General features: G+C 46.0%; 1 protein-coding gene across 1 annotated transcript in view; it reads right to left on the reverse strand.

Moving 5' to 3' along the window:
- Positions 1–976: 976 nt before the first annotated feature.
- Positions 977–26,150, reverse strand: part of nhsl2 (NHS-like 2) — a 163,134-nt gene continuing 137,960 nt past the window's right edge. The window contains exons 5-10 of the mRNA XM_083937461.1: positions 14,581–14,763; positions 12,493–13,612; positions 11,252–12,398; positions 10,769–11,078; positions 9,645–9,762; positions 977–8,963 (exon numbers count right to left, since the gene is read on the reverse strand). Coding sequence (XP_083793587.1) covers positions 8,633–8,963; positions 9,645–9,762; positions 10,769–11,078; positions 11,252–12,398; positions 12,493–13,612; positions 14,581–14,763 — 3,209 coding nt within the window. The 3' untranslated portion in view covers positions 977–8,632. The remainder of the gene's footprint in view (positions 8,964–9,644; positions 9,763–10,768; positions 11,079–11,251; positions 12,399–12,492; positions 13,613–14,580; positions 14,764–26,150) is intronic.

Raw genomic sequence — 26,150 nt, forward strand, 5'->3', positions numbered from 1 at the left:
AGTAAATAAACACAAACGTGCAGCACTGATCTAGGTTTAAGGGATATTAAAGGGTTTTTGGGACGTAAAGTGTTCTTTATCACTATTTGGGAGCTTCATTTCCCTCAGTCTACGTGGTCTCATGGGAGGGCGTATAAATAGCACGCCACTTTTCATGACTTTCATGACTTTTCGCGTGCATGTCTATGCATATTAAGCTTTTCGCGTGTCATTTAACGCCCGTAGTTCCCCAGCATCACACAGCATCATTAAACCTGTTTAAGGACAAAAGAACATTCTAGTCTGTGTTTTTAGGTCATATCTCCATGACAACACTGAGGGGGAGGGGCTAGTTCTTATTTTATTGGAGGTTAAAGTTGATGAATAATTAGGGGCGTGGCCTCTTGAGTGACAGCTAGCCTCTGGCCCTCACTTCTACTCTGAGGTGAACGTCAGCCAGATGGACGCATCTCCCTCCCCCCAACGTCACATACATGCCCTTTCTTGGTCAGAGGAAATGAGGCGGGGTCAAAGTTGATAAGATGGCGACTCCTGTAGGCGAGGACGATTGGATCAAGTTCAGAGGTGGTGTTGGGTTCATTGATGACTCTAAATCACCCGTAGGTGTGAATGGTTGTCTGTCTCTGTTCGTCTCTATGTGTCCTGCGATAGACTGGCGTCCTGTCCAGGGTGGATCCCGCCTCACGCCCGATGTCAGCTGGGATCGTCTCCAGCCCCCCCGCGACCCCGAGTAAATAAGTAAATAAAGATTAGACTTTGGATCGAGAGATGTTAGTCAGCGTCTCGTGCTTCAGATAGTAACACCCAATTACCTAAAGTGTCGCTGCCTCCCTGGGGAAACGCATTAATACGGATTCAGAGCGTAACTTAATGACGAGCGGGGCAGGAAGCAAAAACAACAACAAGCGAAACAGTCAAGGGTTTTTTTTTTTAAGCAAGAAAAATAATTTATTTATAATGATATAATAATTTCATCACATTGGCATAGTGAGCGCAGCTGCGGAGGGAAGCGTCTGTGTGTGACGCACACCTCGCAGCTACGGATCACACCACTGGATGGGGCGGGGGGAACAGAGGTTTATTCAATACATACACAGAATATTCCTTTAAATATGTCTTTTTCAATGAGGAATAACAAAAATAGAATAATTCCAATAACTCTGTCTGTGTCTCTCTTTCTCTACGTCGCTCTAATGATCATCTCTGTGTCTTTATCAGCTGCCCGTACGGCCCCGAAACTGGGGTTAGAATTGAGTCTGGGGGTGCGTTTTACTCTGCCTGGTGCGGCATTAGGGTGGGACCTTCTTACCAGAGAGCCTTAAAAGTACCCCTGAAATGACCCCAACACTGTAAACCCCACCCTTCTTAAAAACTCCTAAAAACAAACGCAAGATACTCTTTGGCCCAAATCTGCAACCATTACCCCTCTTTGTCTTTTTCGTCCTCTTTCACTCTCTCATGAAGCTACAACGCGTTTATTACTCGATAGAACTCGAACCGTTTCATTTTCAGCGTATTACTACAATAAAGGTCACTTAGGGCGCACTCACACTGTCCTTCTGCACCGGGCCAAAACCGGTTTTTCAGCTAAAGCCTAGTGCGTTTGAGCAGTGTGAGTGCACCCGCTCCGCGCATAACTGCGGACAGCTGGCCGTCCACGGCCCGTCTGAGAGAGGTGGGCTTTTGTAAAGCACGTTTGCACATGTACGAGCACGAGCGTGCGCAAGTGTACGAGCACGAGCACGAGGCCTACGGCGGTTCTGAGGTCATTTCCTGTGCGCCTGTTGGGACGTAGAAAAAAGAAGGAGGGACCATGCGCGGACATTTCAAACAATGGCGGTGAAAGGTTCACGTTGGTGTGATGCGGAGGTGGAGTGTTTACTGCAGATTTGGTCGATGAAAAGATTCAAAAACAGTCGACAAGACGCACAAAAACTCTGAGGTCTACGGAAAGATTTGGAAACAAAGCGACGCATTGCGATGACGTCAATTAATGCGTGTGACGTGTTACGGCGTGATGACGTATAGGCAGCAAGAAGCATTCTCCGAGGCCCAGGTAGTGTGAGTACAAACGGGCCTGGGCCGCGGGGGGAGAGGGAGGGGGGACAAGTACCCTAAAGCACGGGGCGTGGTGCGGAAGGACAGTGTGAATGCGCCCTAAGACCCTAAGAAATAGGTTTAAAAAAAGCAAGTTTTAGTGTGATTAGCCGTCTTTAAAGTAAGTTGTAGCTCACCTGGGCTAGCGTTTGGATTTTTCACATGTTACATTTTGGGGCTTTGAGTCGAAAAACCGGTGTTGTGTTGAGCTACGGCCAAAAATATCCAAGTTTTGTGTGGGTTGAGTTCTGCACTGGCCTTAAACATAAGTAAATGTTAGCTTGTTAGTAACTGTATGCTGTATTCTTTCCCTCTCCCCACCTTATCTACCTGTAACACATGGGACACACGCGTGCAGATGACTTGCACAGTCAGAGAGAGAGTTTAAATAGAAGGGCGCAAATACTTTGTCGGGTCTCAGAACTCGTATCCGTAGCATGTGCTGTTGCTTTACCACTTAACTTTGTGCGTGCAGACCCCTGTTCTCGGGTCAGATATCAGCTCTGATGGTTTTTACGTGGACGACTGCATCTATTGTAATGCCTTTGTGTCCGTCGCTCGAATTCTCTGCAGCCATTCTTCACGTGTGAGAGATTAAATGTGTACGTTCTTTGCAAACACTGCAACGACTTGCGGTCTAAAGTCTGAAGGATGTTTAATTAGTATATACTCCGCTTCTTTAAAAGGAAATTATCCTAGCCTGAAGTCTCCTACTTCTTCTACACAGATTATATTTACGTCTCTTAGCAACAGGTTGCTACGTGGCTGCTTCGTATCTGCGGTGACCGCCTGTAAAATTAAAACCGAATGAATTAACGAGCGATTTCAGCGCTCTGTACTTCCTTGCTTTCCCGTACCCCTTTATCACTTTGAGGGTGAAGCAAACGAGAGAGTGAGAGAGAGAGGGAAAAGCTTTTAAAACGATTACTCCTCTGAGTCACGAGACAGCGGAGGAGACGGGAGAGAGGAGGCGAAGGAAAAGATGGACTCAATTTCAGCGTGGTAATCCCCACATTCAGCAGAATCAAACCTTTGCTCCACACCCTCACTTCCCCTCCTTCCTCTCTCCCCTGCTCCTAGAGAAGGGATAGGGATAACGGATTAGATATTTAATATATTTCTAGTGTCAGCTCTCTTTTCACACTTTATATAAATGTCATTTTCAATATAACGTGTAGTCAACATATTTTAGAGATTGGTAATTTGGTTCTACGGACGTTTCTTGGAGGCAGAGCTGCTCTTCAGGCTAAAACACTCTGATCGGCTGGTGTGTGTGTGTGTGTGTGTGTGTGCGGAGAGCGAAGGGATCAACAAAATATACTGAGGACTAACTGTTCCAATTATCAGTAAGTTTGTTGTTACTTGACCTAAAAAGTATCAAAAATATGGCACCAAGTTGGCAGTAACCCACTGATGAGATCATTTCAGCGTCTGGTGAAACTCTGCCTCTAAAAAACAGCTGTGCCTCGATGGTTACCAAGATCCGCAAAACTCTTTTCTAACTGAAGGTTGGATGGTTGGGGTTAGCCATTGACGTTAAATGGTTATGTTGGATGGTTGATATCAGCCATTTACTTTAAATGGTTAAGGTTGGATGGTTGGGGTTAGCCATTGCCTTTAAATGGTTGAGATTGGACGATTGAGGTTAGCCATTAACTTTAAATTGTTTTGGTTGGATGGTTGGGGTTAGCCATTGACTTTAAATGGTTTTGGTTGGATGGTTGGGGTTAGCCATTGACTTTAAATGGTTATGTCTGGATGTTTGATGTTAGCCATTGACTTTAAATGGTTATGGTTGGATGGTTGATATCAGCCATTGACTTTAAATGGTTATGGTTGGATGGTTGATGTTAGCCATTGACTTTAAATGGTTATGGTTGGATGGTTGGGGTTAGCCATTGACTTTAAATGGTTATATTGGATGCTTGATGTTAGCCATTGACTTTAAATGGTTAAGGTTGGATTGTTGGGGTTAGCCATTGGTTTTAAATGGTTATATTGGATGCTTGATGTTAGCCATTGACTTTAAATGGTAAAGGTTGGATGGTTGGGGTTAGCCATTGCCTTTAAATGGTTAAGGTTGGATGGTTGATGTTAGCCATTGACTTTAAATGGTTAAGTTGGATGGTTGGGGTTAACCATTTAATTGAAATGGTTATGTTGGGTGCTTGATGTTAGCCATTGACTTTAATGGTTATGGTTGGATGGTTGATATTAGCCATTGACTTTAAATTGTTAATGTTGGAGGGTTGGGGTTAGCCATTGACTTTTAATTGTCAAGGTTGGATGGTTGATGTTAGCCATTGACATTAAATGGTTATGTTGGATGCTTGAGGTTAGCCATTGACTTTAAATGGCTATGGTTGGATGGTTGATATCAGCCATTTACTTTAAATGGTTATGTTGGATGGTTGATGTTAGCCATTGACCTTAAATGGTTAAGGTTGGATGGTTGATATCAGCCATTGACTTTAAAAGGTTATGGTTGGATGGTTATGGTTAGCCATTGACTTCGGGTGGGTAGTGATAGTTCGTGGTGCAGCAAGTCTCGTGATTGTTTTTACACATCTAGGGTTTCCATCAAGACACAACCCTGAACAAAATGACACATCATTCTCAATATTAAACGATTGTATCCCTTTAAAGTGATAGCACCCTTTGTTTTTACCAGTGTACCCATATGTTTCTTTGTTTCTTTGTACCTCTACTTACTTCCCTCTTAAAGACTGTCGAACCAAATGTGCCAGGTTGAAGATGAAGTCCATGTGTCTGCACAGGAAGTAAAACAACACTGGGGTTTGTTGATCCTGAACACTTAAGAGTGATGCGTTCTACACCTCCATTTTTAGACGTCATGCATCTACTCTTACTGTTCCTGCTTTTATCAGGCTGAAACAAAACGTTCACTCTCTCCTAACACTGTACTCTTATCTCTCATCTCTGTTCCCACAAACAAAATCTGTGGGTTTCAGCTCAAATACGTTTTTGTAGTTCCTCCTTTCCAACTTCACCTATCTGATGTGAGATCTGTGATTGCTCTGAGGGATATTGCTCTAAAGGAGGGAAATATCACTGCCGTACTCTGCAAACCTGTACGTGAATGCAGATTTGGGAAAAATATGTGTCTGGTAAGATCTCTCTCTTCACGCGAGGCACCAAATTTCCACATGGTTCTTTAGAGGTTCAACATAAACGCTCCCTTTTACACCTGTACTGTTGTTTTGGCTAGATTTTTGCAAAGGTTGTGTCTGTGTGTGTGTACCACCAAGGCAGTTGAAATAAAAAAAAGAAAGAATCATAATAAAATAAAATAAAAAACACAGTAGGCGCTGCATCAACAGGCCCATAATTCAGTATACAAGGCAAACAAACACAGAGTTTTATAGGTTTATCTTTTTTCATTCACTAAATATTTAAAACAAGCGTCACTTGACTAGTCATCGTAAATGGTGATAATTTATGCTTTTTTAAAATCTTTTTTTCAGGATGATGGAATACCTGAAGGACCGTTGTAGGGAAGAGAGATGTGTGTGAAGGAGTTGTTGTTGTCATTTATGTGTAGTTCCTCCATTTTCAGACACTAGGGGGAGCTCTGACTCAATAGCACCGAGGGATAGTTTGCCGACTGGGAGTCAAGAGATGAAAGGTTCCCTTCCTCCCTCCACACGGTCCATCCATGCAGGGGATAAGTCAGGTGTTTGAGCTGAACCACTGCTAATCCAAAATTCCCAGACCGTCCACATCCAAGCCTGAGGGTCAATCAGGGGTCAAATACCACAGCGGGTTTTGTTCACGGTCCAAAAGCAAAAGGTCCTTTACGCAGATACACATTCAAACCCTGCCTGTTTCCATGTTTGTGCACAGATCCTATCCATCCGTGTCAATTCCATGTTACATCGGTACTCAAAAGGAAGGTTGAAGAAAGTATAAAAACTCAGAGAGCAAGAAAAGAGAAGGCAGAAGATAAGCGTTGATAGAAAGATGTTTTTGCACTCTCAAACTAAGCACAACATCTATTTACTTAACAGTCATTCATTGACATTCATCCGGTGTCGTGTCGTCTGCCAAGCTGAGATGCATAGACTGAATGCAGAGAGGTGGAGAGGAGGAAGCGAGGGACGGGAGAGAGACGGGGGCAAGGTTAACGGACAAAGGCTGGAGAGAAGGTAAAAGAGGAGGGAGAGGGATAGCGAGGCGGTGCTACGTGTGAAAAAACATAAAGAGGTTGCAGTATATAGGCGAAGAAAGAGAGTATGTGCTACTGTACGTGCCAGGGAGAAGAGAGGCTAGAAAAAGAGAGATGATGCTATTTGCAGAGAGACAGATGGAGCATGTGCTCCAGCTGTGACGAAAAGGAGGAGAGGAACGAGTGCACCAGACCACCACCATCACCGATGGGACGAAAGAGTGTGGGGGGGGGAGGTGCAGGGCGGAGTGCAAAACAAACTATTCCTGTAACGTCATTCTGCGACACTGCAGACGGACTCTTAACGACGTATAACCCGCGGTTCCAACCATCGCAAGACTCCCTCGTGTCCGGAATTCCAAACTCAGCCAGTCATTACGGAATCCTTCTGGGTTCCGGAATCCTTCAGGTTCCGGAATCCCTTCTCCTTCTTTTAATCCATTAGTTCCAGAGTGCTCTGGATTCCGGAATCCTTCAGGTTCCGGAATCCTTCAGGTTCCGGAATCCTTCGGGTTCCGGAATCCCTTCTCCTTCTTTTAATCCATTGGTTCCAGAATGCTCTGGATTCCGGAATCCTGTTTGTTCCGGAATCCCTCCGGGGTGCCGGAATCCTTGTGGTTCCGTAATGTGTGTGGGCGAAGAGGGGGAGGGATGCTTAGGTCGTCCTAATCCTATCCCAAGGAAGGGGTGGGTGGTGGGAGAGCGCACCGGTGACGATGCACCCACAGACACACACATTCACACAGAAGTACACACACGTTTGTGAGGACACAAGAATGCCGAACACATTGACGCATAGGCGCATGTACGTGCACACTCACTCTCTATTTTTCGATTCTATTTTGTTCTTGGCACTTCGCTCTACGTGAACACACAACACACACACACACATACACACACACTGCTAGGTCCCCTCTGGTCTGTTTGTAGTTTTTTAACAGTCCTTTGGTCCCATCACCAGAGACCAAAACGAATAAAAACCCTGTATAATAACCAAGCCTGCTTCATACTCTCCATACAGAAACTCCACAGGCTAGATTTGGTCTGCGCACACACTCCTATGAACACACACAAACACACACGCACTGTTCCGGTCTGTTCTGTTAGTCTTCTATGGCATCAGTCCTTAGTCAGTGTGTTTGAACGTGTGTTTTCCATCCGTCATGTGGGCAGTTTGTAGTCAAAGCTGTTTGCTTCTCTGTACACTATTTTTAGTCTTTGTGTCCGCAAGTGATATCCGTTGATAGATGCGTTACATTTATCTTTGTACATGATACATACAGTACAGTCCAATGAAACATGTACAGTATGTGGCCATCTAGCCCGTCTAGGAAAAAATATAAGAACAAAAACTCTACACAAAAAAATGAAAAAATAATGATTGATGAGCGTCTCGAGAAAAAAGAAATACAGCGACGCCACGGAAGCGACCTCCTGACGCCGAGGGAAAAGAAAAGTGCTTGCATTCCAAGATGTCGTTTCTTTACGCCGGGTGCTTCTGTGGAATGTTTTCGTTCATGTTCGAAGCATGAGCGAAAAAATCTGGGACATACTCACGCCTCATCTTTGGTGGCAAAAAAGCCCCCGTGTGGTTGTTCTTTGTAAATCCTGCGCCTCGTCCAATGCCGATGCTATGGTTTTACATTTACCATAGAGAGATGGGTTACGATGCCCAAGGTTTGGGGGCATATTTGCTTTCTCAGGTGCCTCGTCACACTGTTAATAATTTACCCATGAATTCCTGTAGGTCTACAGGTGTCGGGGCTGTAGTGCTACTGGTTGGAGGGTTTTGGTTGGCTCTTAGACGAATCACTTTAAAGTCTCACATCTTCTGTATCTTGTTCCATTTATTCTTGGATTTGATTGCTGTATAACTGGTTACAGATTCATTGACCATTGTCGTGATCAGGGACTCTTGTTGTCTTCATCCAGAAGGAGCCAGGAGCAAAGATATCCACCGTATATCCTTATATTCCCAGTGTCTACTCCACCCATCCATCTGTGCATCCAGCCTCCACACTGAGCGTATCCCCAATGAGGAAAACACGGTGTAGTGTTGAAGCACAACCTTAAAACTTTTCCACCTTTCATTGAAAATATAGTGAGAACATACTTTGCTCTCCAAAGATTTCTCACAGTTTGACAGGGAACAATAGCGCTTCAACCATGGGAGGGACCATTTTGTCCAAAAATGTGCTCCAATTTGATTGGACAGTGCAAATGGTCAATCAGTAGTTGGATCGATCCGGTTGGACGTGTTACTCAGAAGGCCCCATCTGCAGTGGGTGGCACATTTGTAGAATTGGTTGGTAGCTTTGTCAACAGCAAACAGACCTGGTTAACATCCGTTCATTGATCGTTGGGTCTGCCATTCCCGGATTCTCCTGCCTCGCCGCTTGTTGGCGAGGTGGTTGAAAACTCTGTGACCCGTCGCGCCAGAGGGTTTGTGCTTTTGAGAAGCTCCATAGCGGAGACTCTGGCTCCTCCGCTTGAAGACTTGCTGCCTTTCTTCTGAAGCAGGGCCATGAAGTTCTCATTGCGGGAACTCGACCTCTGACTGCCTAAGGTCAGATTTCGGAGGTCGCTGCCGCTGGTACTGTGCTTCACTGGGGACACAAGGCTCTGCCGGCTACCAAAGGAGTCTGTTGGCTCCTTACGGCCGAGAACCTTTCGCTTGGACCTGGGAGGAAAGAAGAGAGTATTATTAGCAAAGGTGTAGAACGGGAAGATAAAGCAGCAGCCATTTGTGTCTGTTTCAAGCCATAATTTGAGATTTACTCCTCAAGCCTGATGAGTCGCACTTAGTTTGACATTTCTCCTTTAAGAAAATAAAAGAATCTGAAGTGCGTAAGTACAGAAGAGACTCCAGCCTTTCTTGTAGATGAACACACCGACTCCTGTTCTTCCTCTTCCCCGTCCTCACCTTTTCTTCTCTCCCTTTCATGCTATTTTCAGCATCATGCGAGGTAAAATCATGAACACTTGTTGCTTAGAGACTGGCTTTCTGGGGATTTCTATGCATGTGTGTGTGTGTGCTTGCATCTATGTGTGTGTGAGCTGGAGAGAGATTCTGAAAAAAGGACCAAAAAAGAGCCGCTGGCAGTGCAGTAATACACTGTCCACACACACTGCCGTTGCTAGGGAACCTTATGCTCCGTCCGCTTTACACGTTTCAACAAGATAATGCGTCTTTCGTCACATGCTCTGGGTTATTAAAAGCCGGCAGGCAAGCTTTGCATTGACTGAAACCATTAGTGCTGTGCAAATAAGGCCTCTATTAGAATATCAGTTTGTAAATACCATATTATTTACACTGCATGTGTGAAATGTGTATTGGACGTGTGTGTTTGCGTGTTCAAACCTGTGAATAATAGTGAACAAGTCTTCGGTGGTGTGTGTTGAAGGTGTGCTTGCCAACAAGTCGTCATCTGTTTCCTCGGCGATGTGGAGTACCGTCTTCTCATTGGCTGCCAAGTCATCTGAACGAGACAGAGAAATTATATCAGAGATCATATTAAAACGTACAGTAGATTAACCACGTGATATCTGTAAATTTCTGATGGCTTAGTGGTTGTTTTACCAAACCCAAAGTCGGAAAATAATGATAAATGTCATCTTCATTGTTACAAACAATGGGAACCAGTCTGTGTTTTGATTTGGTCCAATTTTAGAGCAATTGGGCTTTGATTTGCCTCAAAACTTGAGAAATCCCCTTTGGCAGAATCAGGAGGTTATGCCTCAAACACAGCGGGGAAGGATCCTAATCAAATGCAGCAGCTCTGACAGGCTATCATGAAATACGTGCACATATAAAATGCACAAAAAAAGGTTAGGAGTTCCACATTTACTGACTGAGATCCAACACTGTTTATCAGGTAATGTGCATGGCAGGGTTTATGCCATTGTACATATCTTCCAAATACACAACCACACCTTGGAAAATCCTATTGATGTATAAATGGCCAGAAATAGTCAACAGATACTGAAACACCACAGAAGTTACCAAAATGATCTCACTGCTAGCTAGGGAAGTCATTAATGATGCACCTAAAATATGGAGAAGAAAGCTTTTAGAGCAAAGCCATGGACTAATGCATCAAATTATTTATCATCTGAGGAACTACTTGCATTAAAAAGAGTTCTCCACTGAACAGTATACTGATATTTTTGATTTCATTACACTTACATGAAGGAAGAATGTAAACAGCTATGTGTGTAAGTGACAAATGGAAGTCACTAGCCATGTTTTGAAGACAGATGGTCAGCACTGTTTTAGTGGTTTGAACTCAAGTGGATATTTTGATCCCTTTATTTCAATGTGAAACTGGGTCACCACTGAAACCCATTGAAACCACTGTCCTCTGCAATGGACCATGCTACAAACCCTTTAAAATCACATTTCAGGGTCAATATTTGCTCCTGAAAAGTGACTTCCTCATTCTTTGTTCGAAGTAAAGTTGGAAAGTTCTTTCTCCTAAAACATACCTGTCCCAATCCCAGTGCCGGCCATTTTCCCTTCCAGCTCTGTGAGGGAGGAATCCTGCAGAGACGACTGAAGTGATGACTCTTTTGAACTCTCCTCATCTGTCCCCAACTGGTTCTCATCCTGCTCAAGCACGTCGGGAGCACCGGGGAAACAGAGTAACTCTTCTGGTGGGAATGCTCCAATGGGAGACCGAAGACCCATGGGGCTGTCGGCCTGTGGGGTCTGACGATCTGTGCTGCCATTGGTGGAGGAATGGACCGAAGAGGGAAGAAGCAGGACATTCGGCTTCTTGGGGACTGGAGGTGGAACCTGGAAGGGATGAGAACTTAAGTACAGCAATCATTGTACATGAGGCATGAGTACAATTACGTTAACATGATGACATTAACCACATTGTCAAAGCTCTACCTTCATGAGCTGTAGTTTTACCTTTACCTTTACCACAAGAACACCCCTAAAATAAAGCATGAAGTCTTTCTCACCTTGGGTTTCTTTTTGTCTGACAGCTCTGCCAGACAAGAGATTGTCATTCTTGAGGGGAGGGTCTTGCTCTTGTCCTGAAGCTCTGGGGCCTCCTCATTACTGCAGGGAGAGGGTAGTGAGCCTCCGTCCCCGGGGCCATGATGGATCTCTGGTTCCACGTCAAACTCAGGCTCCATCGCTGGGTCTTCCAGAAGAGGCTGGGGTTCTGGAAGAGGAGGGAGATCAAAGAGGGCTTGGGAGTGGGGGAGGAATGGATGATCATAGGCAGTCTGGGGAGCAGTGGCAGAATCTGGGAGACCAGAGGGACTTGTTGCTTGTGGTGGAGGTTTTTTGGGTTTGGGTTTTCTCATGACTTTGTAGATGTTGCCTAGGGGCACAGGCCGTTCCACGGGTGAGGCAGGAGGTGAGTCGAGGGCTAGTGGGGAAGTGGAGGAGGGGGAAGGAGACTTGAGAAGAAGGTTTAGGGGCCGCTTAGGCAACGGGGGCTTGACAGCGACAGGTGGTTTAGGTTTTGGTAAGGTGGGTGGCGGACTGGGATTCTCGCCTACATCTCGGCCATGCTGTTCTTCTTCGATGGTATCAGAGGCCCCATCAGGGCAGTCCTCCAAGTCGCCCCGAGAGACAGAGCGAAGCCGAATAGTCTTCAGCTCATTCTGGGTAACCACAGGCAATGCCTGTGAGGAGCTGGGGCTGATTTTTCCTGGTTTTGCTGCCGTCGAGGTGTCAGAATGTCGCCTGCTGGCCTTTTGCTTTGGCTTGATTGATGACAGCTCCAGATGTGCATTTCCAGGCATCTCAAAGGACAATCTAGACCTCGCAGCCGGGTCCTTGGGCGATGGTAGCGATGATTTCCTCTCTGGGATCTTCGGACGCAACTTGCACCCCAAAGTCCCGTGACCTGCCATGTGACTGAGTGGAACAGTTGGGGTGGGAGTCTCTGACTGGCTTGAATAGCCACTGGATGGGGACATAAGTCCTGGGGGCTTGAAGGGTGAGGATGCCTTGATGTCAGTTTCCATGGAGAGCTGTGAGGGTGAGGTGGCTCTGGAGGTGGAGGGAGAATCAAGCAGAGACTCTGAGCTGCCTCTGACTTTCATACATTCAATTACTGTGGTACCTGTTGCTGTGCTGGAGCCTGATAGAGACCTGTAGAAGAAAAGGAAAGACAGGAGGACTCAATACGATTTGAATCTTTACCTAAGGAACCATGACAATACTGATCAATAAGTTAATTTCCTACCTGTAAGGGTCATTCTTCCACTCCCCGAGCTGCCAGTGAGTGGGGAAAGTCAACTCTGTGTCTCCCTCTCTCTCTGGTGCCTGGACCTCCAGACTTGGAGGACCATCAGCGCCCCCATGGCCCCGCTGCCGTTCAACAACACTGGGTTTAGAGGAGCAGGACGAGCTGGGCAGGAGGAAATCAGGCTGGAAGTCTGGGAAGTGGTCTCTGGGGATGTGCAGGCTCTTTGGCCGTCCATCCCGATAAAGACCGCCTTCGTGGTGGATCCTCCCCTCGGCTTCTCCGAGGTTCTTCATTAGTGAGACGCTCCTCACAGGAGGTGGTGGCTTCCGCTTGGATTTCTTAAGTGAGATGGAGCGGGAGCGTAGGCGCAAGCGGCCATCGGTGCTGTAGTCTGAAGCTGTGACAGAGATAGTGTCTGTGGTACTGGTACTGTCCTCGGAGCTCCCTCTAGGGTAGAGAAGGGCGTAGTTCTCACCCAACCCCAGGAAGTTATGATGCTGTTGGTGGTGGTCTGTTATTGCCATAGCATTCCCGTTCCCTGTAGGCAACATGTTCCCGTCGGGCTGGCCTAAACCACCTTGTGTAAAGCAGAAGGAACCAGAATCTGTGGGCGTAGAAAGTGAACGCTCCCGGAACTTGAAGGCATTCGCCGCTGCTATGGAGCGTGCCGACCTCTCCCGCCCTCTACCTGCCTCCCCAACTCCCCCTCCTCCGCCTCCTCGCCCTCCGTCTGCCGCAGCCCCTTCCGTCTCGCTCCGCTTCCCCATCATCGCCGCTGCCAGTGAAAGCCCCGGCATGTTATTCCCTCCTCTCCCAGAAGGGTTCGTCACAGACGTGAATGAACTGGAATGTGAGCTCACCGGCTGTCCTGAGCTCACCAACATCACGCCGTCTTGCGCACCCCCTCCTGCGTTACCGATGATGCTGTGCTGTTTGGGCGGAACCGCCGGGCCTTTGTTCATGCTGTAATTGTAAGGCTCGTTCCACGCTCCGGGAGAAAAAGTGGAGCCCTTAGGTCCGTTCCAGGAAGCAGAGGGTGTGTTTGAGCACAGCAGCCCAGAGTGGTCCATACTTCCTGGGTGAAGATGGTCCGGGGCACGCTGCTCCAAAGTGTTATCTGTGGAGGAGAGAGGGAATTCATATTGTTAACTGATCAGAACAAACTCGCACAAAGACATAAACACATATCAGCTTCTATCTACAGATGACAAATGTAAACACCATTCGACTTTATAGCAGATACAACCCACTGAAAGAATAAAAAGATAAGAACAGCGTGTATCACCCTTGGCAGGATGAAGTGGACTACCCTGCTAACTTCAGCAGCAATAAGTCTTTTAGATATACTATACGCTCTCTGGTTGCCAGCTTACTTATTTCTTAAAAATCTTGAGGACTCCTGCACACTGTCGGCACAAAATCTCGATCGTAAACCTTCGGGATTCATTGCGCTCACAAGATCTATATCACAAGATGTGAATGTATGCATCTGGAGTGTTCCTGTGATCTGACCGCTTTTATGATTGGTTGTAGATGTAGTATAAAGATGCATTTAATTCTACTATGCACCTGTCGCAGGTGTGCATTAGATTATACTCACAGTAAGGTGTTCCTCTGCAGTGAATCAAGATACATCACTGTTTGGACTGGGTCTTGGGCGTGGGACAACTTTATCTTCATTCTTAACACATTTAATCATTTTTGTTGAGTCACTTATGACTTTAGATGTTCTGATTTTTCTCGCCTGTCTGCAGTTGAGGCCTTATTCAGGTTAAACTGTTTACATGAACCCTTGAAACCCTGCGATTGAGTATCCCTGTTGCAGCGAATAAACCAATTAGTCGTGAAAAGATCCTGGCTGCTGACAACACTATCCTTCACTGAGCGAAACCGATGACTGCAAATACAGGGGGAAGAAATTATTAACCCAACATTAATCTCCGTGGTGTTCTTTGGTGAATTCAAGATTTGGTAGGTGAAAAGCAACATTATTAAGGTCTTTCCTTTTCCTTTCCCCTCTTGCACCACGGGAACACAAGAAAAAAAGAAGGGAGGGTATGACGTCTCCTTAAAGGTCGCACACACCTGCAGGTGAGGTTGCGTCGAGGTCAGAATGTGTCTTCCTCAAGGGGAGGTTCTGGTGGAAGGTGTCCGTGACAGGCTCCAGGGAGCGGGGCTGGTGGGGGAAGAGGTCCCCCGGAGAGGGGGATGGGGACGGGGAGTGTTGCAGAAGGTCGACGCCGTGGAATTTCCCTCCTCTCCCTTCAGCTGGAGGAGAAACAGGAGAAACGGGGGCAGGTCAGTGAGAGGAGCGCGGGAGTCATTTTGCTTGACAAACAGTAAATTCAATAAAACAGCAAATCCAATCACGCTGTTGACAGGGCAATAAAGTATTAGATTATGACTCTTGAGAGATAGATGTGAAGAGAGGAATTAGATTCTGTGAGCATCATCTGATTTGAAGTCATTCTTAAAAGGGTGCAGCGTTTTCAACTCAATAGGATTTACTGTTTTCATTCAACTCAACGTAGCCGGCTTGTTTCACTCAGGTTCAAATGAATTTTTGTGAGAGATGGACGAAGAAGGACGTAACTGGCAGTGGCTGCATTTGAATAGCTGGCAGTGATGTGGCTTTTATTTAAAAATCAATAATAAGTCACACTGTAGAGAAGTATAATGTAAGACAACAATGTATGTTAAAAAAAGGCATTGTAAGAGCAACGGCAGCTCTAAAGGATGAAGGGATAAGCTTAACATATCTTGGCTCAAATAATGTCGGCTACTGTTGCATGAGTCGTCGTTTTAATTCCTCCATGAAATCAAAGTAATAGATGCAAAACCACTGCAAAAGACGCCAGACGACTATAAAAAGATGCAAAATCACCACAAAAAGATGCAAAATGACTAAAAACAGATGCAAAATCACCACAAAAAGATGCCAAATGACTAAAAATAGATGCAAAATCACCACGCGAAGATGCCAAATGACTAAAAATAGATGCAAAACCACCACAAAATGATACAAATGAATAAAAAATAGATGCAAAATCACCACGAGAAGATGCCAAATGACTAAAAATAGATGCAAAACCACGGCAAAAAGATGACAAATGACTAAAAATAGATGCAAAACCACTATAAAAAGATGCAAAATGACTGAAAATAGATACAAAACCACCACAAAAAGATGCTAAACGACTAAAATAGATGCAAAACCACCACAAAAAGATCCAAAACCATTTCAAAAAGATGTAAAACAATCACAAAGACATAAAACAACTAAAAATGTAAGTAAAATGAGCACATAGAGAAACAAAATGACTACATAGTGATTAAAAGTCGACTCTTGGAGGGCTTCTTATGTAAGAGGCTCAGAATCCGTGCAAGTCTCCAATGAAATCAACAGGTTTTTAACAACTGACGAGACGTCGCCTCAGATAAACAAGTTGTTGATGACAAAGAGTAGCTACATGCTTGAACAGCTACACTTAATTGTCTTCTGCCACCATAAACCTTCATGTTTGTGATGGACGTTTTTATTCTAATCCAGAGCGACTTACAGCAGCTGCTGCTGAGAAACCTGCTGCTCTGTTGTACTTCCTGTCCTTCTGACGTCTCGTCGGCGCAGACAGTAATCCAGTGAGTCATCGCAAGGCGGCAGGTACCCACTTGATTAGCCCAACGACGGGCGGCGCGGTCTCTCACCTGGGTGCATAATTCAGTCAGGCTTCTATAATGAGCCATCAGCCTGGTTTTACAGTGGTATCGGATGCAGTCTGCCGCTAACATTGACCTCCTCCTATAACTAAATGTCAGCGAGCGTTCAAAATACTTTTTGTTCCTCCATGAATCATGCATCGTGTTGTTGAATTCAATAGCTGTTTGTTTTGCAAACCGTAAAACATCATGAAGCTGAGCGGGGACAAAACAAAGAGGAGGAGACCTCGTGTGTCGTTTATGTCCCCTACCCATTCACCATCTCTTCCTCTACCTGTCCGTCTGTCTGTCTCGTTGTCCCTTAAAGCTGCTACATGACTCCGCCCCGCCCTCCTTCTACTTTGTTTCCACTTGTGTGTCCCCGTTGCAGTGTCGCGTATGAATTATACATCCAAGCGTTGAACAACACAGAGTTACAAATGTTTGAGCTTCACTGAGACACCAAAGGAGACAAAACGTCTGCAGAGGAAACAGCTGATTAATCACAAGTTTTTATTCCCCGAACAAAGTTTCGTTTTCACATCTTATTGTGTGTGCGACACGGTGGTGTGGTGGTCAGCACTGTCACCTCAGAACAAGAGGGTTCCTGGTTTGAATCCCGGCTGGATTCTGTGTGGAGTTAGCATGTTGTCCCCGTGTCTGCGTGGGTTTTCTCCGGGTTCTCTGGTTTCCTCCCACAGTCCAAAGACGTGCAGGTGTCAGGTTCATTGATGACTCTAAATCACCCGTAGGTGTGAATGGTTGTCCGTCTCTGTTCGTCTCTATGTGTCCTGTGATAGACTGGCGTCCTGTCCAGGGTGTACCCCGGTGTATCCCCCCTCACACGGGATAGGCTCCAGGCGGGGTGGAACTGGAGCCTATCGGAGACCGGAGAACCCGGAGAAAACCCACGCAGACATGGGGAGAACATGCAAACTCCACACAGAAGGGCCCCAGCCGGGATGCAAACCTGGAACCTTCTCGCTGTGAGGCAACAGTGCTGACCACTACACAATATTTGGTATTGATACACCTCTAATTATATCATAACACAAAGATTTTGCGTTGAAAGGAGCCAGTTGAGGTGGTTCAGGATCATCTGGTAAGGATGAACCCTGGGCGCCTCCCTAGGGAGCTGTTCCAGGCACGTCCAGCTGGGAGGAGGCCTCGGGGAAGACCCAGGACCAGGTGGAGAGATTAGATCTCCACACTGGCCTGGGAACGCCTCAGGATCCCCCAGTTAGAGCTGGTTAATGTGGCCCGGGAAAGGGACGTTTGGGGTCCCCTGCTAAAGCTGCTGCCCCCGAGACCCGACCCCGGATAAGAGGCTGAAGATGAGATGAGACGATGTGTTTTTGATGGCAAAAGACTACAACGGTTACAAGAGAGTCGTGTTTCCATTCAAGAATACGGCTCTGGTGACATCTGCACACCTAAATCTGAGTTTAATCTGCATGTGACTATTCAACACTCTCTCATTGACTATATTCCTACATGTCGTTTGTTGTTATGTATAAGAGACATCTGGTTTCAACCAGCTTTGACCTGCAAATCACCAAATTCATGATCAGTTTGTTGGGCTGAGAGAGTCGTGCCACTCTAACTGATGGTGAGTTGCTGTTTTTCGTTGTTTTTTTTGCATTAATATGAAATTAGGGAGCCAGAAATGTAATTTCCTGGCTGGATAATCATCAAATCTCTCATTTAATAGCAACTCATGAACCCTGACTGCTGTCTGAGGCTGTCTCTTCATTATATTGTTATCAGGGAGAGAATAAAAATCCTCTCTGTCTCTTTAAAAGTCACTTCTACCTCGTTTGTTGGCTCCACTCATTGACTGCCCGTCTCTTTTCCCACCTGTCTCTTTATCTCTCCGTCAGTCTGTTCGCCTCAGTCATTCATCCTGTGTCGATTTTCCCAGAAGTCTATCTGTCTGTCTGTCTGTCTCTTTAGCTCAGCAGGTGCCATTCAATTCAACGGCCGTTCCCTCTGGAGTGTTTGGGCTGAAACATCCGTAGACGTCCCGCAGAGACGAAGCGGTGACTCAGCCATCGAGCGGAGCTAAATACAACTTCCTGTCTGGCTGTCATGCATTCATCTACTTCCTGCTCGACTGTCTGCCTCCTTCAATCCCGATTTCATCCAGACAGAGTGACAATTTCACAGTTTGCGGTCTCGGTCTGCAAACGCGCAACATCCACATGTGCATTACAATCACGTCTCTCTTCCCTTTGATTCTCGATCGGCCTCGTCTCTGATCGAGGCGCCCATTCAGACGCTGGCGGTCTTTGAGTTTCTCCTGCAGCCCTGAATAATAGACACCACTTCAACTATCAGCAGCATTCACCGGAGAGACAAGACGATGATTCATTTATCATAATGACTGCTCAGTATGGCTCTCCTGAGTGTTGGGCAGCTGTGGATCCTGTCCTGAAACAGATGCTGCAGGTTTACTCCTTGATACACTGCTTTTTCCATGTAGACACCGAAAATGACTTTATCGCTTTCTTAACTACAGCAATTCCCCTGTCAGGGTTTTGATTTATCGAGTGGCTGAGCGTGAAACGTTGCTCATCCAAACACAGCGAACAAACAGTCGCGGGTGACTTCGCAGGTCGCTGAGTGAGACAGTCTGTCTGAGGTAGTTCAGTACGGATAACATGACTGATAAACCGCACGTCAACCAGTGTCGGAGCTACCCAACAGAAGCCACAGATTGGAGGCACGTACATGCGCAGTGTTCGAAAACACAAATCTAGCGGCTCGCTGGTGCCTCGCAGACACATTTCCTGATAAATACCTGGAGCTGTGAAGGACTCCAAGGTTGCACGTGTAGCGCCAGATGAAAGCAGCGAGGCGAAGCTCCTGGCTGGAGGAGAAGCCGCCGCTGCTGCTGCTGCTAATTGCTTTGTCACGTCCCTCTGTGTTTGATACGAGGGACCCCCGAGTGTCGGTTTCAAACGCACCAGGCGTTCCTCTGTGAACCTAACCACGGCAGCGTTAGATATCAGATCAAGAGCTCAAGGTTTGTTTGAATTCTCGACGTTTTTTATTTATTTATTTGATTTCTTTTAACTTTCTTTTACCAGGAAAGACCCTTGAGATTGAAATCTCTTTTTCCACGGGGGCCCTGGCCAAGATAGCGTGCCAGTTACGGATTAAAATGACACTGACAATCTGAAGCAACAAAAACAGCAGGAAATAAAAATAGGCAATACGCACATTATACATACAAGAAGAATCCAACTCAGGTAAAACAAGTGCATTTTTTTGTTACATGGACTGTTTGAATTGCTTTTCATTTCAGAATGTTCATTGGTGACTCTAAAATCACCCGTAGGTGTGAATGGTTGTCTGTCTCTGTTTGTCTCTATGTGTCCTGTGATAGACTGGCGTCCTGTCCAGGGTGGACCCCGCCTCACGCCCGATGTCAGCTGGGATCGGCTCCAGCCCCCCCGCAACCCCGACAGGGACAAGCGGTTGAAGATGAATGAATGAATGAATGAAATGAGGCGGAGTCAAAGTCTGACAAGATGGCGACTCCCGTAGGCGAGGACGATTGGATCAAGTAGGAATAATTGACATTGACACAGAGGCTACATCCATTTTATATACTATCTATTTTCTATATACTGTAGTGGTTCAGTAACTTTGATATTCATAAACCAGCCCCAGGGCGACGCAGTGACAACAAAGGATCTTAGAAGCATTGACAAGGGAGCTTCCGACAAGAATCCACATATTTTTCATCTAATAGCCTTCTTCACACCGACTTTACTCCAAACTTAAATAAGGCAGTTTACATTCTCTCTCAGGGCGCACTCACACGGTCCTTCCGTACCGTGCCCAAACAGGGTAAAGCCTAGTTCGTTTGACAAGTGTGAGTGCAACCGCTCCGCGCCTAGCTGTGGCCAGCTGGCCGTCTACGGCCCGTTTGAGAGAGGTGGGCTTTTGTTTGTACTCACACTACCTGGGCCTCGGCGAATGCTTCTTGCTGCCTATACGTCATCACGCCGTAACACGTCACACGCATTGATGACGTCATGGCGATGCGTGGCTTTGTTTACAAATCTTTCCATAGACCTCTGAGTTTTTGTGCGTCTTGTCGACTGTTTTTGAATCTTTTCATCGAGCAAATCTGCAGTAAACACTCCACCTCCGCATCACACCAACGTGAACCTTTCACCGTCATTGTTTTGAATGTCCGCGCATGGTCCCTCCTTCTTTTTTCTATGTCGCAACAGGCGCACAGGAAATGACCTCAGAACCGCCGTAGGCCTCGTGCTCGTACACATGCGCACGCTCGTGCTCGTACATGTGCAAACACGCTTTACAAAAGCCCACCTCTCCCAAACGGGCTGTGGCCGGCAAGCGTGCCGCAGCTAGACACGGTACGGTTGCACTCACACTGGTCGAAAAAACTAAGCTTTACCCCTAAAACCTGTTTGGGCACGGTACGGATGGACAGTGTGAGTGCGACCTAAGCCCTTCAATAAGGCCACGGCACCCTCGACCCGGAGAGAGAGAACACTGGGTTTGTCAATTTCTGCTCATACGGTCGATGAAAACGCAGCAGGAGAAACTTCTGGAGCTACGTTGACTTCATTTTCAGTCGTTACTCCTTGTTTCTGCTCTTTGATCGAGTTGGATCCAATTAGACGGACATTCAACGGCGGATTCTCGTCCCAAAGGGTCACAACGTGGAGCCAATATAGGATTTGGAGCCGTTCTGAGAAGGCCCACCCCCCCCCCTCCCCTGTCAGAGTCCTGGTAAACTGAGAGGATTAGACCGTCTGCAGCTCCACAGCATGAATGCCTGTCTGTGTTTCTGCTAAACGCCACATTTACAAGCTGTCTGCTTAAGCTCAATGACTCTCCGCACACACACTGCATTCACAAAACGATCCCACGCTACTTCACGTCGTCACCAAACTCGGTCTTTTGTCACCGCTTTGATGGAGAGACCCTCGTAGCCGCGGGGAAATACATATTGCGTTTATATCCATAACAAATAGACGTATACTCATATTACAGATAATAGGGACGCTAATGAACATGCACTGATAAATGTCTCTCCGCCCGCTCGGCATTCACACATTCGATTCTCAACCGTTCGGGAAAATTTGTGCAGGGACGGGAATTTTCTCTCGTCGTCCCTCACTCGTTATTCTCTCATCCCTCCATCTGCCTCTTCACCTCCCCACTATGTTCCCTTCTTCTTCTCCTCCTCCTGGCTTCACTTTCCCTCTTTTTATTTCACTAGTTTTTTGTTTTTTTCTACGTAGGAGAGATGGAAGAGAGGCGAGTTACCATGGCAACAGCAAGCCTGGCTGCAAAAGCTACCTGTTCGCTGGTTTGGAGAGAAAGAGCGTGAAAGAGAGAGAGAGAGAGAGAGAGAGAGAGAGAGACGGGTGGGTGTCACGGTAACAAGCTGGATGAGTCTGATAATATTTTTGTTACTGTCAATAAAAGAAACAACAATAAATTGGTTATTCATATTCGTCTGTGCTCCACTGTTGTGCAGAAATTATTAAAAAATCATCAATGAGTCACACTACGACGACATTAGAGCAACAAATATGTATTAATGCTTAAGTGGAATTAGTCCCCCGACAAATGCACGTTTTACTCCTGTTTGAGTGACAAAATCAAGATTATTTAGTTCAATATTGCGATGATTTTTATACTTTAAATATAAATATAAATTAAAATAATATAAAATCAAGTGAAAAATCTAAAGAAAATAATATACAACAACAAATAAATAATATGCAATCAATAACCTTAATTAATAATAATTAAATAAATACAAACTGGCTCCATTTGTGACTTTTACTCTAGTTTTAGTTTTGTAACAGCTAAATGTTTTTCTATCTTAAATTGTGTAACATCGTCGACATATTGTAACAGCAAAAAAATTCAATGTTTTTATGAACCTGTAATAATACTTAATGAAACAAATATAACAATATAAGGAATAAGACCTAAATAAAGTCAAAATAAATCAAATACTATACGGTTCGACCTTGTTGAAATTGGGATGGACACAGGAAGTGGCGCGTAAGATGCCTGGCAGCAGTAATGGCTCGACAGAGTGCATCTTGTTTCAGAGCCGCGTTTATGCACAACTGCAAAGTGTGTCCGGCACAACAAACCCCCCGCTTATTTCCTCAGGATGGGTCTTGAGTCAGATTTGCTGCATTCAATACGTACATATTAAGACAATCATTGCAATGATTATTCTAATAAAACCGGAGACATCGCCCAGCTCTAACCGTCAAGAGTCGGTCCTGTCAGTGCCCTCCTCTCTCCCTTTTGTTTGAGTTTGTCTCCCTCTGTCTGTCTTTCCCTGCATGTGTCTCCCTCTGTCTGTCTTTCCCTGCATGTGTCTCCCTCTGTCTGTCTTTCCCTGCATGTGTCTCCCTCTGTCTGTCTTTCCCTGCATGTGTCTCCCTCTGTCTGTCTTTCCCTGCATGTGTCTCCCTCTGTCTGTCTTCCCTGCATGTGTCTCCCTCTGTCTGTCTTCCCTGCATGTGTCTCCCTCTGTCTGTCTTCCCTGCATGTGTCTCCCTCTGTCTGTCTTTCCCTGCATGTGTCTCCCTCTGTCTGTCTTTCCCTGCATGTGTCTCCCTCTGTCTGTCTTTCCCTGCATGTGTCTCCCTCTGTCTGTCTTTCCCTGCATTTGTCTCCCTCTGTCTGTCTTTCCCTGCATGTGTCTCCCTCTGTCTGTCTTTCCTTGCATGTGTCTCCCTCTGTCTGTCTTTCCCTGCATGTGTCTCCCTCTGTCTGTCTTTCCCTGCATGTGTCTCCCTCTGTCTGTCTTTCCCTGCATGTGTCTCCCTCTGTCTGTCTTTCCCTGCATGTGTCTCCCTCTGTCTGTCTTTCCTTGCATGTGTCTCCCTCTGTCTGTCTTTCCCTGCATGTGTCTCCCTCTGTCCGTCTTTCCCTGCATGTGTCTCCCTCTGTCTGTCTTTCCCTGCATGTGTCTCCCTCTGTCTGTCTTTCCCTGCATGTGTCTCCCTCTGTCCGTCTTTCCCTGCATGTGTCTCCCTCTGTCTGTCTTTCCTTGCATGTGTCACCCTCTGTCTGTCTTTCCCTGCATGTGTCTCCCTCTTGTTTCTTGTCATTTAGGTCCGGTAGGCGTCCCCCCTGCTGCAGCCTGTTACACTGATCACCTGGTGGTCTACTTAGACCCAGAGTTGACAGGCATGCAGCACCGGACGGTCGTTATCCTTCCCTTGGTAAACTCTTCCCCCCGGATTGGCGTTCCTTACTCGTTTGTGGTTTTCACGCTCCCCGTCGGTAAATACATTAATCGTTGCTTGTCTTTAGTTTTCTCCGTAGTTTCCTGTGTTCCTGTTTCATCGTCCGTTCCCTGATCGTCCGTCGTTACCTTGTTCCTGTTTCCCTCGAGCGTCTCGTCCCTAGTTTCCTGTTACCCTGTAGTATTTTACGTGTTTTGTATATTAAACTTTTGTTTGTACTTTCGTCCCGTGTCCGTGTCTGCATTTGGGTCCAGTCTCTTTGCGTTACCCCCGTACCGTTCATGACGCTAACATCAGCTAAAAACGACGGCGCCCGGCTGTTCCCGAAAATGACTGACCCATTTTTAACGATTTACATCTTCAGGAGGAGCCGACTGACAGGTTGAGGAAGTGCATTATCTCTCTACCTCTCTCTCCCATCTTCTCTCTCGACCTCCTCCCTTCTGCCTCGCTCTTTCTTGCAGAAGGAAGTGAATACCCAGCAAGTACAACGCCACAGGCATGCTTCATTATACCTGACCTTCTACTCCACTACACACTGGGTGAGGAGGGAGAGAGAGAAAGAAAGATGTAACTAGAGATCCGTAATGGGCACGAGAAGGAGGGGAGAGGCACCCAGTGACGAAGCAGTTGCTATGCCAAAATAACAGGAGCACCGCATGCACATGCACACACACACACACACACACACACACATGCATAGACACGCACACATGCAAAGACACACACACATGCAAAGACACACACACATGCAAAGACACACACACACACACAAACACAGACACACACACAAAAACACACCCAAAGACACAAACACACACTCTCACACACACACACATGCAGAAACACACACACAAGCAAGGACAAACACACACACACATGCAAAGACACACACACACACACACATACACATGCAAAGACACACACACAAACACAGACACACACACAAGCAAAGGCACGCACACAAACACATGCAAAGACACACACCCACACATACACATGCAAAGACACACAAACACACACACACACGCAAAGACACATACACATGCAAAGACACACACACCCACGCACACACATGCAAAGACACACACACACACACACACACACACACACATGCAGGCAAGGTAAACAATGAGGAGGCTCAGGTTGAGACGAGTGAAAGCAGGAGTGTCAGGACGATTTTGCCAAGGATGACCACAGCATACTAACAGCTCTGACAGCACATGCACACACACACGTGAGCACACACACATGCACACACACACACACACACACACAGCAAAGCTGACTATGAGAAATAGGCGATATTTAATGTGATCATAAGAAGAAAATGTTCTTTCAAATCCTGTTTCTGCAGCAGTTTCTTTCTCAAAGCTCAAACTTATGTCAAGTGGGAATCTGTGTGTGTGTCTGTGTGTGTGTGTGTGCACAGGAGTGTGTGTTAAAGTGCTGCTGCCTGTCTACATCACCCAGTGTAACCCGTGAGTTATTACTTCTGGCATGAATATGCAAACTGTTAAAGCGCCGAGGGAATGAAATGTTGAAACTCTCCTCCTGAAACACGGAGCTTCTTGCTGCTTCGATATCTCCGCGCATCTGTTCTCTTTACACATTCTTCATTACTGTTGGATTAAAAGAGTAAAATAAAGACCAAGACATTTGAAATATGTCCGCACACCTTCGTTCAAACGTGTAACGGTGAATCTCTGGAGGAAGAAGATGAGATGTTGGCGTTCATCGTTTTCCTTCTCTCATAGTAAAACAGAAAAAGAAGGGAAACAATGAAGTGTAAAGTAATAGTCGAGTTTCTAATATCATACAGTAAACGAGCACCGGGGGGACAGCTAATGCATTCATGTGATGCAATTACATCCAGGAAAGTAGCTGATGAGGTAATTTACACTGACTGCAGCAGGGAAGGACCCCTGGTGGATACGTTTACGTAGATTAACTGAGTTTAATGCAAATATTCTTTAAGTGAGTCAAGTTTGCAGTTTAAAGTCCCTGTGAAATGAATGATTACTTCATTCGTTTATAATACGCGGTAATATTATGGTAATATTCCCAATTTAAATCCCGTGATAATTGTTCCTGTATCTCTCTATTGCGCTTTATATAAGCCAGATATCTTTTCTCTTCCTGTGACACCAAGTAGAAAAGTTTCAAATGTGTGATGACTCATCCTGAACTCCTGCGGCGTCCCCTCGTCTGAACCAAACAGAGTATTTCCGGTAACTGAGAACTTGTCTGACATGAACGGTCTCTTGTTGTATGGTACATGAGGAAGGGGAAAGAACGTCTGAAATGGCTCGTGCGACATTTTGAGCAAGACTTCAATTTAAGATTATCTTCAATTAGTCAATCTATTGGTCGTTTTTATCATTTTTGATCGCAGGTTTTGCGTATAAAATGTCAGAAAATGCCCTTTAAAGTGCTTATTTTGCCAGAAACCCAAAATTATTCCATTCAAGATCATTAAAAACACCGGACCGTTGAGACGAAAAGAGAGCTGGGGAAGCTAAAGCTCTCGATCTACCGGTCAATCTTGGTTCCTACCCTCACCTGTGGTCATGAAAGTTGGGTCAGGACCCAAAGAACCAGGTCGTGGGTACAAGCGGCCGAAATGTGTTTTCTCAGGAGGGGGTCTGGAGTCTCCCTTAGAGAGAGGGGGAGAAGTTCAGCATCCGTGAGGAA

Source organism: Echiichthys vipera, assembly GCF_963691815.1.
Source record: "Echiichthys vipera genome assembly, chromosome: 22".
Taxonomy (NCBI): Eukaryota; Metazoa; Chordata; class Actinopteri; order Perciformes; family Trachinidae; genus Echiichthys; species Echiichthys vipera.